General features: G+C 46.6%; 1 protein-coding gene across 4 annotated transcripts in view; it reads right to left on the bottom strand.

Annotated features, from left to right (window-relative positions):
• The window catches only part of NRP2 (neuropilin 2), a 251,730-nt gene that overhangs the window by 160,530 nt on the left and 75,630 nt on the right, over window positions 1-15,570 (bottom strand). For all 4 annotated transcript variants that reach the window (XR_014502509.1, XM_083401223.1, XM_083401222.1 and 1 more), the window contains exon 3: window positions 1,839-2,020. Coding sequence is in view for 3 of the 4 variants with exons in the window: in XM_083401223.1 (XP_083257349.1) it covers window positions 1,839-2,020 (182 nt within the window). In the remaining variant the exon portion in view is untranslated. The remainder of the gene's footprint in view (window positions 1-1,838; window positions 2,021-15,570) is intronic.

The raw sequence follows: 15,570 nt of genomic DNA on the forward strand, positions 1-15,570 counted from the left end.
CACAAGGCTATTGATCTGTGCTTGAATCACATATTCACAGCAGAGCAGGGTAGGGAGAGACCTCACTGCAGATCTAAGAGAGGACCACTTTCACTTAGCCTTGACTTTAACAAGCTTTTTAATATATGCCACAGAGAAAAGATATACTGTTTGCAGTTCTAGACTATACAGGATAATTTAATGAAGAAGCTTGCTTTCCATGCCATGGTAAAAAAATAAAAACACATCGTTAATACCGCACGTTGCTAAAATATTTTACATCCTTGGAAATGTTGTGGAAACAGATAAGGGAAAAGGATGTAGCACAGAGGAGGGAAACTTAAAATAGACTGTGCTGATATGGCCCATATGGCTAGTTTAAGGACTCTCAAACTTTGTCTCTGTGAATCTACAAAGGATCAAAGTACCCCATTCTGTACATGTTTGTTCACCGCTCGGATATTTCATGACTGAGCGGTTTATAAATTTTCACATAAAATAAATGAATAAAAGTCTTACTCCCTTTCTGTGTTTACATTAGCAGCTCACTGGGCTGAGTGAAAAGCAAAGAATGACTCATGCTTTCCAGGATACTATAAAGTAGATTATATATTTAAATAAAGCTACCTTAGTCTGTCTACGGCCATACTACCCTGAACACGCCCGATCTCGTCTGATCTCGGAAGCTAAGCAGGGTCAGGCCTGGTTAGTACTTGGATGGGAGACCGCCTGGGAATACCGGGTGCCTTTTGGGACACGGGTGGCGCTGTGAGTAAAAGCCTCAGCGCCTAGGGCTTGCCGATCGAAAGGTTGGCGGTTCGAATCCCCGCGGCGGGGTGCGCTCCCATTGCTCGGTCCCAGCGCCTGCCAACCTAGCAGTTCGAAAGCACCCTGGGTGCAAGTAGATAAATAGGGACCGCTTACTAGCAGGAAGGTAAACGGCGTTTCCGTGTGCTGCGCTGGCTCTCCAGAGCAGCGATGTCACGCTGGCCACGTAACCCGGAAGTGTCTCCGGACAGCGCTGGCCCCCGGCCTCTTAAGTGAGATGGGCGCACAACCCTAGAGTCTGTCAAGACTGGCCCGTACGGGCAGGGGTACCTTTACCTTTACCTTAGTCTGTTACATGTTTTAGGGCTTTTCCAGGGAAGCAAATCATTCTGGACAAAAACGTGGGGGGGGGATATTTTGGTCCCCCCCCCCCACACATTAAAACCACAGCTTGTTCCATCAGGATATTCAAGTAAGTGTAGAAAAGTTAAAGGACCCCTGGACGGTTAAGTCCAGTAAAAGGCGACCAGGGGGTTGCAGCGATCATCTCGCTTTCAGGCCGAGGGAGCCGGCGTTTGTCTACAGACAGCTTTTCCGGGTCTTGTGGCCAGCATGACTAAACCGCTTCTGGTGCAACGGATTACTGTGACGGAAACCAGAGCACACGGCAACACTGTTTACCTTCCCGCTGCAGCGGTACCTATTTATCTACTTGCACTGGTGTGCTTTCGAACTGCTAGGTTGGCAGAAGCTGGGACTGAGCAACGGGAGATCACCCCATTGTGGGATTCAAACCGTCGACCTTCTGATCAGCAAGCCCAAGAGTCTCAGTGGTTTGGACAGCAGTGTGCATAGGGTTCCACTGCAGCCACCCACCCAGGCGCTGACCAGAACTGGATCTGCTAAGCTTCAGCAAGGCTGCTTTATCATATGCCCTCAGACCATGCCCTAGAAGCTGTTCCACTGGGCACCAGTTCTGTCAATCAACATACAACGAGGAGAAGACAACTTGGCTCAATCTAGGCACATGTAACAACTTGGTTGAGGGGCATCAAGAAGTTTGGTGTCTTCCTGAACAGTTAGGTACTGACCTGTCTTGTAGATCTCATAGCGTAGAGAGAAACCGGCACCTTGGCGTGCATAGTCTGAGGTGAATTTAATATAGAGCGAAGGGCCTGATGACGTGATGGTAGGTGGAGCAATGTTCCCACAGTGCTTGCCCAGAAGGTCGGCTGATTCACTGTCTCCATCCCGAATCTCAATAAAATCGTATCTGTCAGTGGGGGGAGAAAATAAAGCAAGAAACAATTAAGAGAAAAATCTACCATGGAAATATAGTTCTACTTTACAGATGGCTTATACTTTGAACATGTTGATTTATCTCATCTGTCATGCCAGTCACAGCTCTATAAAATGTTTCTTTACACGTATTTCTTTACACATTAAGCAAAAAGCATTGTATTCTAATTAATAAATTATCATGCTATTTCACCTCCTGCGATCAGTATATGCTGATCAGAATTCACTTCGTTTCTTCCAAATAGCTTGAAAGCAACAAAACTTTGAGCAATCTGCACTTCTGCGCATTGTATTCAAAACATTTCATTATCTGAATGTTTTAGATGCCCAATGAGCTATTGTGATGAATAAAGTTTTATAGCCATCATAATCTGTAAAACATACAGAGCCAAAGAGATCTCTCGCTCTTCCCACAGTTCATAAATCTTTGGGCCTTGCTATTTACTTATCTATAAAAATCGCTCCCCACCCCTTCTTTATTATCCAAGCTGCTTGTCTTTGCCGAATCTTTGCATGCAACATTCATAATCCGCCATAGAAGCTTGTTGTTCATTAAAAATAAAATTTTAAAAATCACATTTTCAAGCACTGTGGCTGTAAAGGCATGTTCAGAACTTGCTGCAGGAAACTAGTGAGCTCATTTTTGAGGCTTGATTTCAGCAGAGAAGTTTATAGTTTAGAAAGCAACCCAAAACTCCTAATCTGCCAATGCTCTGGAAAGAGTTTTGATGGAGAAGAGGCACCCTCTGCCCTACCCTGCCAGCCACACTGGTGAGGATCACCCAAGCTATCACTGGCAACATCCCGGGTGGTATAATTATTCAGTAAATTGCTGAGCCTTCACCTGCAAGTGCCAAGGCAGGTTATAACAATTAATCCCAATATAATGGTGGCCAGTGAAAACTCCCCAACTGAGTGTGGGGTTTTGGGGTTGGCGCTGTGGTCTAAACCACTGAGCCTAGGACTTGCCGATCGGAAGGTCGGCGGTTCGAACCCCCACTACCAGGTGAGCTCCTGTTGCTTGGTCCCTGCTCCTGCCAACCTAGCAGTTCGAAAGCACGTCAAAGTGCAAGTAGATAAATAGGTATCACTCCGGCGGGAAGGTAAACAGCGTTTCCGTGCGCTGCTCTGGTTTCGCCAGAAGCGGCTTAGTCATGCTGGCCACATGACCCAGAAAAACTGTCTGCGGACAAATGCCAGCTCCCTCAGCCCATAAAGCGAGATGAGTGCTGCAACCCCAGAGTCGTTCGGGACTGGACTTAACTGTCAGGGGTCCTTTACCTTTTTAAGAGAAGACAGTATCTGCTGAATCCTGAGCCAGTGCTGCCGCCATCATGTGACAACAGCAAGCCTAATATGAGCCTCTTCAATGCCTGGGACCTGGCACAGAGGAGGGGAAATTTCTTCTCTGCGCTCCCCTAAACTTCCGTCCTGGCCTGGATGAGCAGAGATCTCCTCCTCATCATAAAGATCTCGCTTCCCTTGCCATGCCTTTGTTCTCTGCCTCTAAGCACACAACTGATCTTTCCTGGGCCACGTTCAAATGCTCATCATGTTGTCAACCACTGTGGTCTCCCACAAATTTCTCAAGGAAGCCCATGGTGGGGTTATGGATTTGCAGAGTGTTGCCATATGCTTCTTACAGATAAGTTATCATATCCCAGCAGCTAAGCAAACCCCAAGTTCCTTGTGTTAACCAGAATGTGCAAGATTGCTCATATACACTTGTATTTTGTGTGTGTCCTTAACAGGTATTGTACAGACACTAATGTATCAATATAATTATTTGAGAAAAAGGCCTATGTGCAATCCAATCCTGGGTGGAGGGTGTGACTAAGCTGCATTAAGAAGCTAATAAAGTGGTACCTCGGGATAAGTACTTAATTCGTTCCGGAGGCCCGTTCTTAACCTGAAACTGTTCTTAACCTGAAGCACCACTTTCTTTACACTTCCAGAGACAGCAATAAAACAAGTGAAATGCAGGTGAACAAATTATCTCACCAACCATTTTGGCAGGTGTTGATTAGAAAATACTGAGATAACAGAAAGCAACTAGCAGATAAAGCACAGGGTGAAAAACCTATAGGACTGGTTAGCTATATCAAGGTTGATATGAGAGTGGGTATAACTCATATTTTCAACCTCTCGCTTAATATTTCCGCAAAACTGCAGGCAACAATTCAATCATGGAGCAAAGGTTATTGGGCAAGCTGTGTAGGCAACAATAATTACAAAGTTCATTTTAAACTAAGCAAAGTGCTAGTGAGAAGGCTTCTGGGATCACAATCAATCAATTTCCCTCTACTATCCATGACAAGAGGATAAAAGAGGGTATTCTCCTCAGAATAAAGGAGTAGACTGTGGATTTTCATGTGTGAAGACACGACCAGTTTGCTGGCATATTTTTTCCAGTTCATCTGAATACCATGCAGTCTAGTGGACTCTCTGACATAAACCTCTCCCCCCCTCCCTCCAATTTGTAGTAAAGGTAAAGGTAAAGGGACCCCTGACCATTAGGTCCAGTCGTGACCGACTCTGGGCGGGCGGCGCTCATCTCGCATTATTGGCCGACGGAGCCAGCGTACAGCTTCCGGGTCATGTGGCCAGCATGACTAAGCCCCTGCTGGTGAACCAGAGCAGCGCACAGAAACACCGTCTACCTTCCCGCCGGAGCGGTTCCTATTTATCTACTTGCACTTTGACATGCTTTCGAACTGCTAGGTTGGTAAGAGCAGGGACCGAGCAACGGGAGCTCACCCCGTTGCGGGGATTTGAACCGCTGACCTTCTGATCGGCAAGTCCTTGGCTCTGTGGTTTAACCCACAGCGCCACCCGTGTCCCCCCCTCCAATTTGTACTAACATGTAATACATACTGTAAGCACTTTTGCACTCACAATAACATCATTTTCAGGAGAAGGCCAGTCTCCCTTCCTGTATTTATTTGCATTGTGTCGACCTGTTTAAAACAGCATGTTACCAATCTGCTCCTCAAAGGGGCAGAGGAGGAAAGAAAAGTGATACACTGCCAGGGTTCTGGCTTTGTCACAAGATCCTCTATCTGCAAATCAAGAGTTGAAAGGGAAAATAGCTTGCTGGACAAGAAACAAATCTCATGTGACTCATTCCTTTTCCTGCAAGACACACAATGCCAAACAACCACTCTAAACAAACTTGCAGGGACTCAATGTGCTACCAGAAAGGCTGGCCGACAGAGCAGTCCTCATTTCAGTCCTTTCTGGGAGTTAATCAGGCTTCACTCCAGAAACAAATGCCTGAGGCAAATATACTCTCTATCTATAGGTTAAATCCACACACTCCGCTAAGAGATTTATCTTCTGAAATTGCGGGCTTGGTCAATAGCAGGAAGTATCCCCGCCCAGGACTTGGGCTCTGAGCCTGTAGAGACAGAAGAGGTCACCCTTTGGAGTAGCAAGCATCTCCCAGCATTAGATACAGCTCTCTTCCTCCCTCCCAACCCACCAGCCAGGATAGGGGCCTAAAAGGTATGTCCCTGAAGGGTGAAGAAGGGCAGTCTGCTCTACGTTACAAGGGATGGCCCTCAGTTGAGTGGCACACTCAAGATGGGAAGCTACTAGAAAGAAGAAGAAGAGTTTGGATTTGATATCCTGCTTTATCACTACCCAAAGGAGTCTCAAAGCGGCTAACAATCCCCTTTTCCCCTTCCTCGCCCACAACAAACACTCTGTGAGGTGAGTGGGGCTGAGAGACTTCAGAGAAGTGTGGCTAGTCCAAGGTCACCCAGCAGCTGCATGTGGAGGAGCGGGGAAGCGAACCCGGTTCACCAGATTACGAGTCCACCGCTCTTAACCACTACACCCCGCTGGCTCTCACACCCCACTAGCTCTCTAGAAAGGATAGGAGACAGCAGGACAACACTTTGGGGCAGACGTCCAGGTACCCCCACAGTAGAATGAGCACCAAATGCAGCAGAGCTGGCTTGCAAGATTTGGAAGTTACCAGAGTAATGCACATAACCATGGGGAAAAGTCCCACCCTGACCTCACTAAGACCCTTAAGTCCAGAATCTAAAATGACCTAACTGCTTCAATTCTGCAACACTAGTAGTTAAGTTCAGGAAGTCTGCATTACCTGCCATCAAGAGTCAACATGAAGCTGCTCCTGCTACTCTGGAAGGATGCCCTGCTGCTAAATGACAGGCCTCATTCAGGCAGACAACCTTGCTTTAGTTTGGGGACTGGGCAATTGATGGCCACGGGGCACTCTCTGGAATCCTAAGGATCCTTCTTGAAAATGAGTAATAGCGATAAGCGAGCAAATTCACTTTGCAAACAGGTTTGGTGTGGTGGTGCAGGCAAGAGGGACGACAACGTACAGCCTTGGCCGTCCAGAAATCATCGAGGAGAGTGTGCTGAGACTTAAGTACCTTTTTAAGGAAGTACTAAATTTCCTGCCATACAATCTGGAAGTGCTCATTAGGGACAATCAGACACTGGTCTCAGAGTAAAGGAACAAAATGCACTAGCTACTTACCATTAGATCTAAAGTACAGCATGTGGAAGGAACACCCACCCCCACCAAGCTAATGCAGACTTGAAACTGCTGCCAATCTATAATCAAGAATCCTCTCCAAAAAAAGGAGGAGAGTCATCCCTTATCTGGTTTCTCTATGGAATGGTGATAGCTGCTGCTCTGCAAGCGCTGAGTGAGGAGGGGGGGATGTCCTCATGATGACATGAGGTGATGATATATGTATCCTCACATCAGCACTAGGAACCTGAAACCAAACCTCACAAATGCTGTATCCATGCAGCAGCTCCCACAATAGGACCAGTGCTTTTTTTCCCCTTTAAAAATGTTTAGGGGTACTCTCGTTTTCCTACTCCTACTGAAATATTGCCCCTGAATGAGGCCAAACTTAAGATTCACAAAATGTTTAGGGGTATGCGTACCCCTGCGTACCCCCCAGAAAAAAGAGCACTGAATAGGACTATTAGCCTGCAACCCTGTGTCCACTTACCAGGACGTAACCACAGTGAACTCCACAGTAGATACATGGTTTGTCATTTATTGCATATCACCACCAAATTGATTTGCAACAAATCACCACCCAATAACTCCTATTGAAATGTTGTTGTTGTTGTTTAGTCGTTTAGTTGTTTACAACTCTTCGTGACCCCATGGACCAGAGCACGCCAGGCACTTCTGTCTTCCACTGCCACCCGCAGTTTGGTCAAACTCATGCTGGTAGCTTCAAGAACACTATCCAACCATCTCGTCCTCTGTCGTCCCCTTCTCCTTGTGCCCTCCATCTTTCCCAGCATCAGGGTCTTTTCCAGGGAGTCTTCTCTTCTCATGAGGTGGCCAAAGTATTGGAGCCTCAGCTTCAGGATCTATCCTTCCAGGGAGCACTCAGGGCTGATTTCCTTCAGGGTGGATAGGTTTGATCTTCTTGCAGTCCATGGGACTCTCAAGAGTGTCCTCCAGCACCATAATTCAAAAGCATCAATTCTTCGGCGATCAGCCTTCTTTATGGTCCAGCTCTCACTTCCATACATCACTACTGGGAAAACCATAGCTTTTACTATACGGACCTTTGTTGGCAAGGTGATGTCTCTGCTTTTTAAGATGCTGCCTATTGAAATATTGCCCTTCAATGAGGCCAAACCTAAGATTCACAAAATGTTTAGGGGTATGCGTACCCCTGCGTACCCCCCAGAAAAAAGAGCACTGAATAGGACTATTCGCCTGCAACCCTATGCCAACTTACCATGACATAACCCCAGTGAACTCCATGGTAGACACATGGTTTGTCATTTATTGTGTGTTTTTGTTAGGTACTATGTTTTTTTTAAAAAAAGGCCTTCAGACACTGGGTGCATTTCGGGAATGTGAAGTTGTTGTTTTTGGTGGTGATGCTATTAGCACTGGTAAGACAAAGCCATCTGCTTGATCTTCCGACTATTTTGATTATTTGTATGTGCTTTCCATATTTGTCAACAAACCTCAAAACCAGCAGAAGGCATGATTTAGACTCCCCACCCCCCAATTCTAATTGAAACATTAAGATTTTAAAAATCTGCTGATTGACAGTTTACGCGCAGAAGGAAAGCCAGATTTTATCATCGATTTGCTACAGAGCTAGGTTACACACTGGCTATATCCTCACATCTCTCCTACTGCAGAGAAGCCGATTCTCAACAACAAACGGTTGCACAGGCATATGGAAATTAATATGCAGAAGGGTCCCCAAAACTAGTATTCATACCACAGCTCAGCCCAGCAACACACAAAGTACAGTGGTACCTCGGGTTACATACGCTTCAGGTTACATATGTTTCAGGTTACATACGCTTCAGGTTACATACTCCACTAACCCAGAAATAGTGCTTCAGGTTAAGAACTTTGCTTCAAGATGAGAAGAGAAATCGTGCTCTGGCGGTGCAGTGGCAGCGAGAGACCCCATTAGCTAAAGTGGTGCTTCAGGTTAAGAAAAGTTTCAGGTTAAGAACGGACTTCCAGAACGAATTAAGTACTTAACCCAAAGTACCACTGTGCAGTGGTACCTCGGGTTACATATGCTTTAGGTTACATATGCTTCAGGTTAAAGACTCCGCTAACCCAGAAATATTACCTCGGGTTAAGAACTTTGCTTCAGGATGAGAACAGAAATCGTGCTCCGGCGGTGCAGCGGCAACGGGAGGCCCCATTAGCTAAAGTGGTGCTTCAGGTTAAGAACAGTTTCAGGTTAAGAACAGACCTCCAGAACGAATTAAGTTCTTAACCCGAGGTACCACCATATTCAACAGCAACAATAACAACAGTCAAGATTTGGGGAGCAATCAATAAAACACAGGGCCTCCAAACCAACTACAGTCATACATAAGGTAAAGGGACCCCTGACCATTAGGTCTAGTCGTGACCGACTCTGGGGTTGCGGCACTCATCTTGCTTTATTGGCCGAGGGAGCCGGCGTACAGCTTCCGGGTCATGTGGCCAGCTAGACTAAGCCGCTTCTGGCGAACCAGAGCAGCACACGGAAACACTGTTTACCTTCCCACCAGAGCGGTACCTATTTATCTACTTGCACTTGACATGCTTTCGAACTGCTAGGTTGGCAGGAGCAGGGACCGAGCAACGGGAGCTCACCCCGTCACGGGGATTCGAACCACCGACCTTCTGATCAGCAAGTCCTAGGCTCTGTGGTTTAACCTACAGCGCCACCCGCGTCCCTTAACTACAGTCATACCTCGGGATAAATACGCTTCAGGTTGAGCACTTTCGGGTTGCGCTCCATGGCTACCTGGAAGTAACAGAGCTTGTTACTTCCGTGTTTCGCCGCTCGTGCATGCGCAGACGGTCAAAATGACGTTATGCGCGGAAGAAGCAAAACGCTACCCACAGATGCGCTGTCGTGTCTTACGTTCTGTTCAGGATGCGAACGGGGCTCCGGAACGGATCCCAATCGCATCCTGAGGTACCACTGTAAAGTTAAGTCCCAATGGTTTCAGTGGGGTTCAAATTAATCACCACTAATTTGTACCATGCTTTTAAAAAATGGAACGGAAGCATACAGGATATTGTGACTCACTTCCATTGCATAGGCAGGAGGCAAATCTCCTACAAATGTGGGGATAAAGGACTCTCAGGACAGGAAGTGTGGGGCCTGGACAAGCAGGCTTCCTCCTACCTTCCTTAAAAAAAGAGATAAGTATGTGAAAAGCTAAATATATCAGAGAGATGAGATGGGGGTGGGGGGTGGATAATGAGCTCAATGTCCAATATACAGTGGTACTCCGCAAGACGAATGCCTCGGAAGACGAAAAACTCGCTAGACGAAAGGGTTTTTCATATTCTGAGGTGCTTCGCAAGACGGATTTTTCTAAGGGCTTGCTTCGCTAGACGAAACAGCCCTGCCTCTCCTGTCATGGGGACAGTCACTGCACGCACGCTCGCTTCCCCACTCCTCCGGCTCCCTCCCACCTTCCGGCTGACGGTTAGTGCCTCGCGCCGCTGCCCACCCCCCTCGCGCGCTCCCCTCAGGAGCCGTTGCCACCAGCAGCCAGCGTTGCAGCCAGAGTCGCGCTCCTGAGCCCCGCCGCCCTCCAGCAGCCGCGTGGCGCGGTGGCCACAACGCGCGGGTGAGTCTGAGGTACCGGCTGTGGCAGCTGCCCTGCTTCTCCCCGCCCCTCCCCGCCGTTGTTAGTGTTTAACTGCAGTGGTGCTTCGCAAGACGAAAAAACTCGCTCAACGAAAAAACTCGCGGAACGAATTAATTTCGTCTTGCGAGGCACCACTGCATACCAAATGTGGCATTTATGTAAGCACAGCTCCATTCTCTCTCCCTTGTTTCTTTGTCCAGCTCCTGCAGTCTTCATTCGCTCAAAATTCTTCAATATATATTTTTAACACACTCCTAAAAAGATCTGCATGGTGAGAGACAGCCTCTGTCATGAAATTACTGCTGACAGAGGATGCTGTCTAGCACCTGGGTAGAGATTATGTGCATTTCCTCCAGGAGGAAAAAAAAAATGGGGAGAAGGAGGAAAGAACCCTTTCATTCCCAAAGCCTGGGCAAATATCCCAGTTTGTTTTCAACATGCAATGATTGCTGCTTCGTGTTTTAGCTTTTACAAACACACACACTGATGTCACTCTGCAAAACCACATCAAAATAGGGTTTTTCCTAGTGCTCATGTGGTTTTGTTTTCATTTCTCAGTCTGCAAAGGAGAGGGAAGTACTTTTATTTTATTTTCTGTTTTCAAAAAACTACGATTCAGTTCACCCATTGCTGGGTGGAGTAACTTTGTTCCATGATGGGATCCAAAGCTAACTCAGCCAATCACGAGGCAGCTCAGTTCAAGTAAAAACTGCAGAGCCATTGGTTAAAACTGGTGCTTACTTTTCAAAGTAAAGAGTGCAAGAGGTTCAAGCTTGCCTGGAGCTATTCTTCTCCACCTGCTGCTCCTCCTCCAGCTGGAAGGTGAATAGCTGTGATTTCTCAGCAATTAGGAGGGTGTTGAAATATACTCAGAGTCTAGAGTGGATTTCATGCTCTTTATTCAGCTCATAGTGGTGAGGAGGAATGGAAGTTCCCCCAGAATGTCTGCTTTATATACACTATTTACACAATGAGCCCCACGTGATTGGCTAATTCCGGGATTCTCCTGTGGGCCAATCAGGTTGTGGATTCACTTCCACCTGGAGCTGGATTGGGTGGCTCCTGTGGACCAATCAGACTGCTGCATTCTGGATCCTATTGTTCTAGGACCAATCAGACTGCTGCATTTTGGATCCTATTCAACTCAGTACATAACAAGTGTGCTCAGAAGAACTCTGGTCAAAACATGAAGCAAAAAAACCCAAAAACAAATCACAGCTAACCCACAGCAGGAAAGACTCTGGCTGGGCAGCAATTATGGAATATGTTCCACTCTGTGACTGATAGGACCAAGATACAAAGCACTGAGATCAGCTGAGATCAAATCCTGACTGCAATGACTGTTGCTCGGTCCCAGCTCCTGCCAACCTTGCAGTTCAAAAGCATGTCAAAGTGCAAGTAGATAAATAGGTACCGCTCCGGCGGGAAGGTTAACGGCGTTTCCGTGCGCTGCTCTGGTTCACCAGAAGTGGCTTAGTCATGCTGGCCACATGACCCAGAAGCTGTACGCTGACTCCCTCGGCTAATAAAGCGAGATGAGCACCGCAACCCCAGAGTCAGTCACGACTGGACCTAACGGTCAGGGGTCCCTTTACCTTTATCCTGAAAGAAGTGTCTCCTCTTTTGCAGCCATCATGGAAATGCAGACTGGTTAAAAAAAATAAAATGCTGCAGGCTAGTAACTTCTTTAGGCTTATTTACAAGGCTGCCTTTATCAACTACTTTTTTCTTTGAAGGGAAAAACACCTCCCCAAAAAAATATTCTGGAGAAAAGGTCACACAGCGAAGGACAATGCAACATTCCTCCATGGACACACGTCATAGTGGGCTCTTGAAGAACAGAATCCAAAGTGTGTCATGTTTTTAACTAGGAAAGCATATCCATATCCCAATTTTATTACACAGAAATTCTCTTCAGAGAAAATAATTCTTATACTCTGTTTTCTTCTTATTCAGAGCAAGCCACTTCTAATGTCTCTTCCATCTCTTGTGGCTAACACTTATCCATTTCCCAGAAATTCATTCCTCTGTTTTCTCCATTAGCCCTGAAAACATTCTAGGCAAAAATAAAGGAAACAAACAAACAAACAAAGCCATTTATTTGTTGCTCCAGTTTATAGCACTCAGGAGAAAACCCGTCACTTCATTTCAGCTTGGTTCTAGCGCATCACCCAAGCAAAATAAAAAGAAACACACTATTCTCTTGCAAATGAACTGAAATCTTTCCCACACATTCAGGGCTTATTGGCAAGAATTATGTAGCCAAGCACAATGGCTAAACTGTTGTCTTCAGATCTTTGATATGGTGCCACGTAGTCCAAATGGAAATCAGAACTTGGAAGTTGAGAGAGGAACCCATAGGCCTCTTTTCTCACCTTCTTTCCACTTCAGGGTAACTGACCACATGAAAAGAAACCACAAAAACGCATATAGAATTTAATATTCTATGTTGGAAAGCCGGTCTTTGAACCCCAACTGTAATCTGAAATATGGCTCCCTTGGTTCTTTTCTTGTACAACCAAACATAAGATAAAGATAAATCTGATGTAACAACCCTAAAAACAATTTTGGAAACTCAGTTCATGTAAAGAATGTGTAATGAATGCAACAACCTGTCTTGAACCAAACTGCCAGCTTGCATAATTAAATGTCATTCAACAGAGAGATCAACTGGGGGGTCTTTTATCTGCTTATTTTACCATACTTGTAAAGCAGTTTTCAACCGTAACGATTCTCAAAGTGGTTCACAATAATGAAGCCATATTTATAGGGAGATCATATTGCCTGCGCAGTGATAAATCTGGAATACCAGGTGTTATTGACGACATCAAAAATGGCATCATGCGGATCCCTTTTCTGCTCTCCGCAAAAGGTGCTTGGTCGGAGGCAAAGGCAAGTCAGATTCCTCTTCTAATCCACCAGCTGCTCCAGCTGCAAACGCTGCTCAACGGAAAATTAAAACTGAACCACCAGTCATTTTATTTTATTTTTAAAGAAGAAGCTCCTACACGGGAGTGGGTTGGCACACTGAACTCACACTGCTTAGACAAAAATGAGAAGTTAAAAAACCCTCTTTGCACCTTCTCTACCTCCAGATCCTCACCCTTCACTTTTGAAAACACAGCCGTAGGAAAATCAGGACTTGCTTGCATCAGCTTTCCGAAAGTCTGCCTTAACCCATTCTTCCTTAACTCTTCCCATCCGTCTTCGCTGGTAAAAGTATAAAAAAGCCAACTGCTGCTAAAGATCTCCCATGAAATATAGCCTTTCCTAGTGCTTCACAGTTTACTGCTCACATGCAGGAGGAGAAATAAGATAAGATGTGCCCTATTATTTCAGTTACCCTGTCTCCAGAAATTACATAGCCTTGTTATCTCGTGGAAGGGAGCAAGCCACACAAATGTGTATCCCAACTTTCCCAGCCATTTATTGTTATTACTTTTATCAGCAAACATTTATTTCTGTGGCACTTGTCGCTGCCTTAACTGAGCCCACGGCAAACATGAGCGAGTTTATCCTCGCAAGACCCCTGTCGAGGGAGGAAAGAAGACAGGGTCAGTATTTTGCCCAAGGTCACGCAGGAAGTTTGCAAGAGAGACTGAAATAGAGCAGAGATTTGTTCTGACATATATTGTAGGAGACTAAGCCCGTGTCAGATAAGCAACAGAAAACAGAAAGATTAAGGTACTAGGTACCAGTTAAACCTTAATCTTGCAAGTTTCTGATAACTGTTTGCACTTCTCAATTCTGCAGTCAGAGCTGGATCAAAGGGCATCAAAACATGTGATAGTGCCAAACTCCAAGAGTGTGGTGTGTGTTCTGCGCTTTGTACAGTACTGTGCCAGCACAGAAGTAGGCAGTATCCAGGATTGTGAAATATCTCAGGGCTTCCTTTTTTTAAAGTAAACTTCTAGCCCACAGACCAGTACATGAGCAATGCCCTCACAGATTTCAGAAGCCAGAGGCAGTGGCGGAACTTCATGCTCCGGCACTGGGGGGGGGGTGGAGAGCAGGCGGGGTGGTGCGCATCCTGGGGGCATGGCATGCCGCCTGCAGGGGCGGGGCGCCCAGCGCGTGGGGGGGGGCAGCCGCGATGGCACCCCACCGGGATCGCGCTGCTGGGGGCGGTGCGCCGCCCCCTTACCCCTCTTCCTCCGCCAGTGGCCAGAAGAATGTCAAGTGGTCAGGGTTGGGTTCTGGTTGGCTTTGCAGTTTGTGCCCATAGCAAAATGAGTTACGGAGAATTCAGTAAATATGCATGCAATTCAGTCTTCAGAATGCGACTTCCTTTGGCGAAAGATCTGAGGCACAGTCTTCTTTACACATGTAGGTGAGGCATCTGTGCGTGAACGGACCTCACAGGGCAAAACATCCAGCACTGTTCTCCCACATCACCTCTTAGAATGCATGTTCGAGGACATGTGCACCATATTCTTTATGGTGCAAGTGAGACTTTGCGCTCCTCCCATCTCCCCATCCAGTCACCGTCTATCCTCCGTCAAGGAGCGCAAGATACGGGAGATGCCCTCCAGTATCCCCACCCAGATACACCTGTGGGTTAAACCACAGAGCCTAGGGCTTGCCGATCAGAAGGTCGGCGGTTTGAATCCCTGCGACGGGGTGAGCTCCCGTTGCTTGGTCCCTGCTCCTGCCAACCTAGCAGTTCGAAAGCACGTCAAAGTGCAAGTAGATAAATAGGAACCGCTAAACGGTGTTTCCGTGCGCTGCTCTGGTTCGCCAGAAGCAGCTTAGTCATGCTGGCCACATGACCCGGAAGCTGTATGCCGGCTCCCTTGGCCAATAAAGTGAGATGAGCGCCGCAACCCCAGAGTCATCCGCGACTGGACCTAATGGTCAGGGGTCCCTTTACCTTTACCTTTATGCAGGCTCTGAGTGGAAAATGAATGCACCCATGGCTTTTTTAGTGCAAGGAGGAGACCTGGCAATATTCTCCTCTTAATCCTGTTAATACCGTATCAGGGTAAAACAGAAAGCCTGGTTCTGCCCCCTAAGCTATATAGGTAATTACATTTCTGTACTATCCAGCATTTGCCCAACCCCACATCACATGAGAAAACATCCATATTCTGACCTCTGGGTGGAGAAGAGGCAGTCTCTAATACACATATGACCTCCGACGATTACACAGGTATGTGTAGGTCCCCAAAACTAGTATTCATACCACAGCTCAGCCCAGCAACACACAAAGTACAGTGGTACCTCGGGTTACATACGCTTCAGGTTACATACGTTTCAGGTTACATACTCCTCTAACCCAGAAATAGTGCTGCAGGTTAAGAACTTTGCTTCAGGATGAGAACAGAAATCGTGCTCCGGCGGTGCAGCGGCAACGGGAGGCCCCATTAGCTAAAGTGGTGCTTC

Source organism: Podarcis tiliguerta, assembly GCF_965153285.1.
Source record: "Podarcis tiliguerta genome assembly, chromosome: 1".
NCBI lineage: Eukaryota > Metazoa > Chordata > Lepidosauria > Squamata > Lacertidae > Podarcis > Podarcis tiliguerta.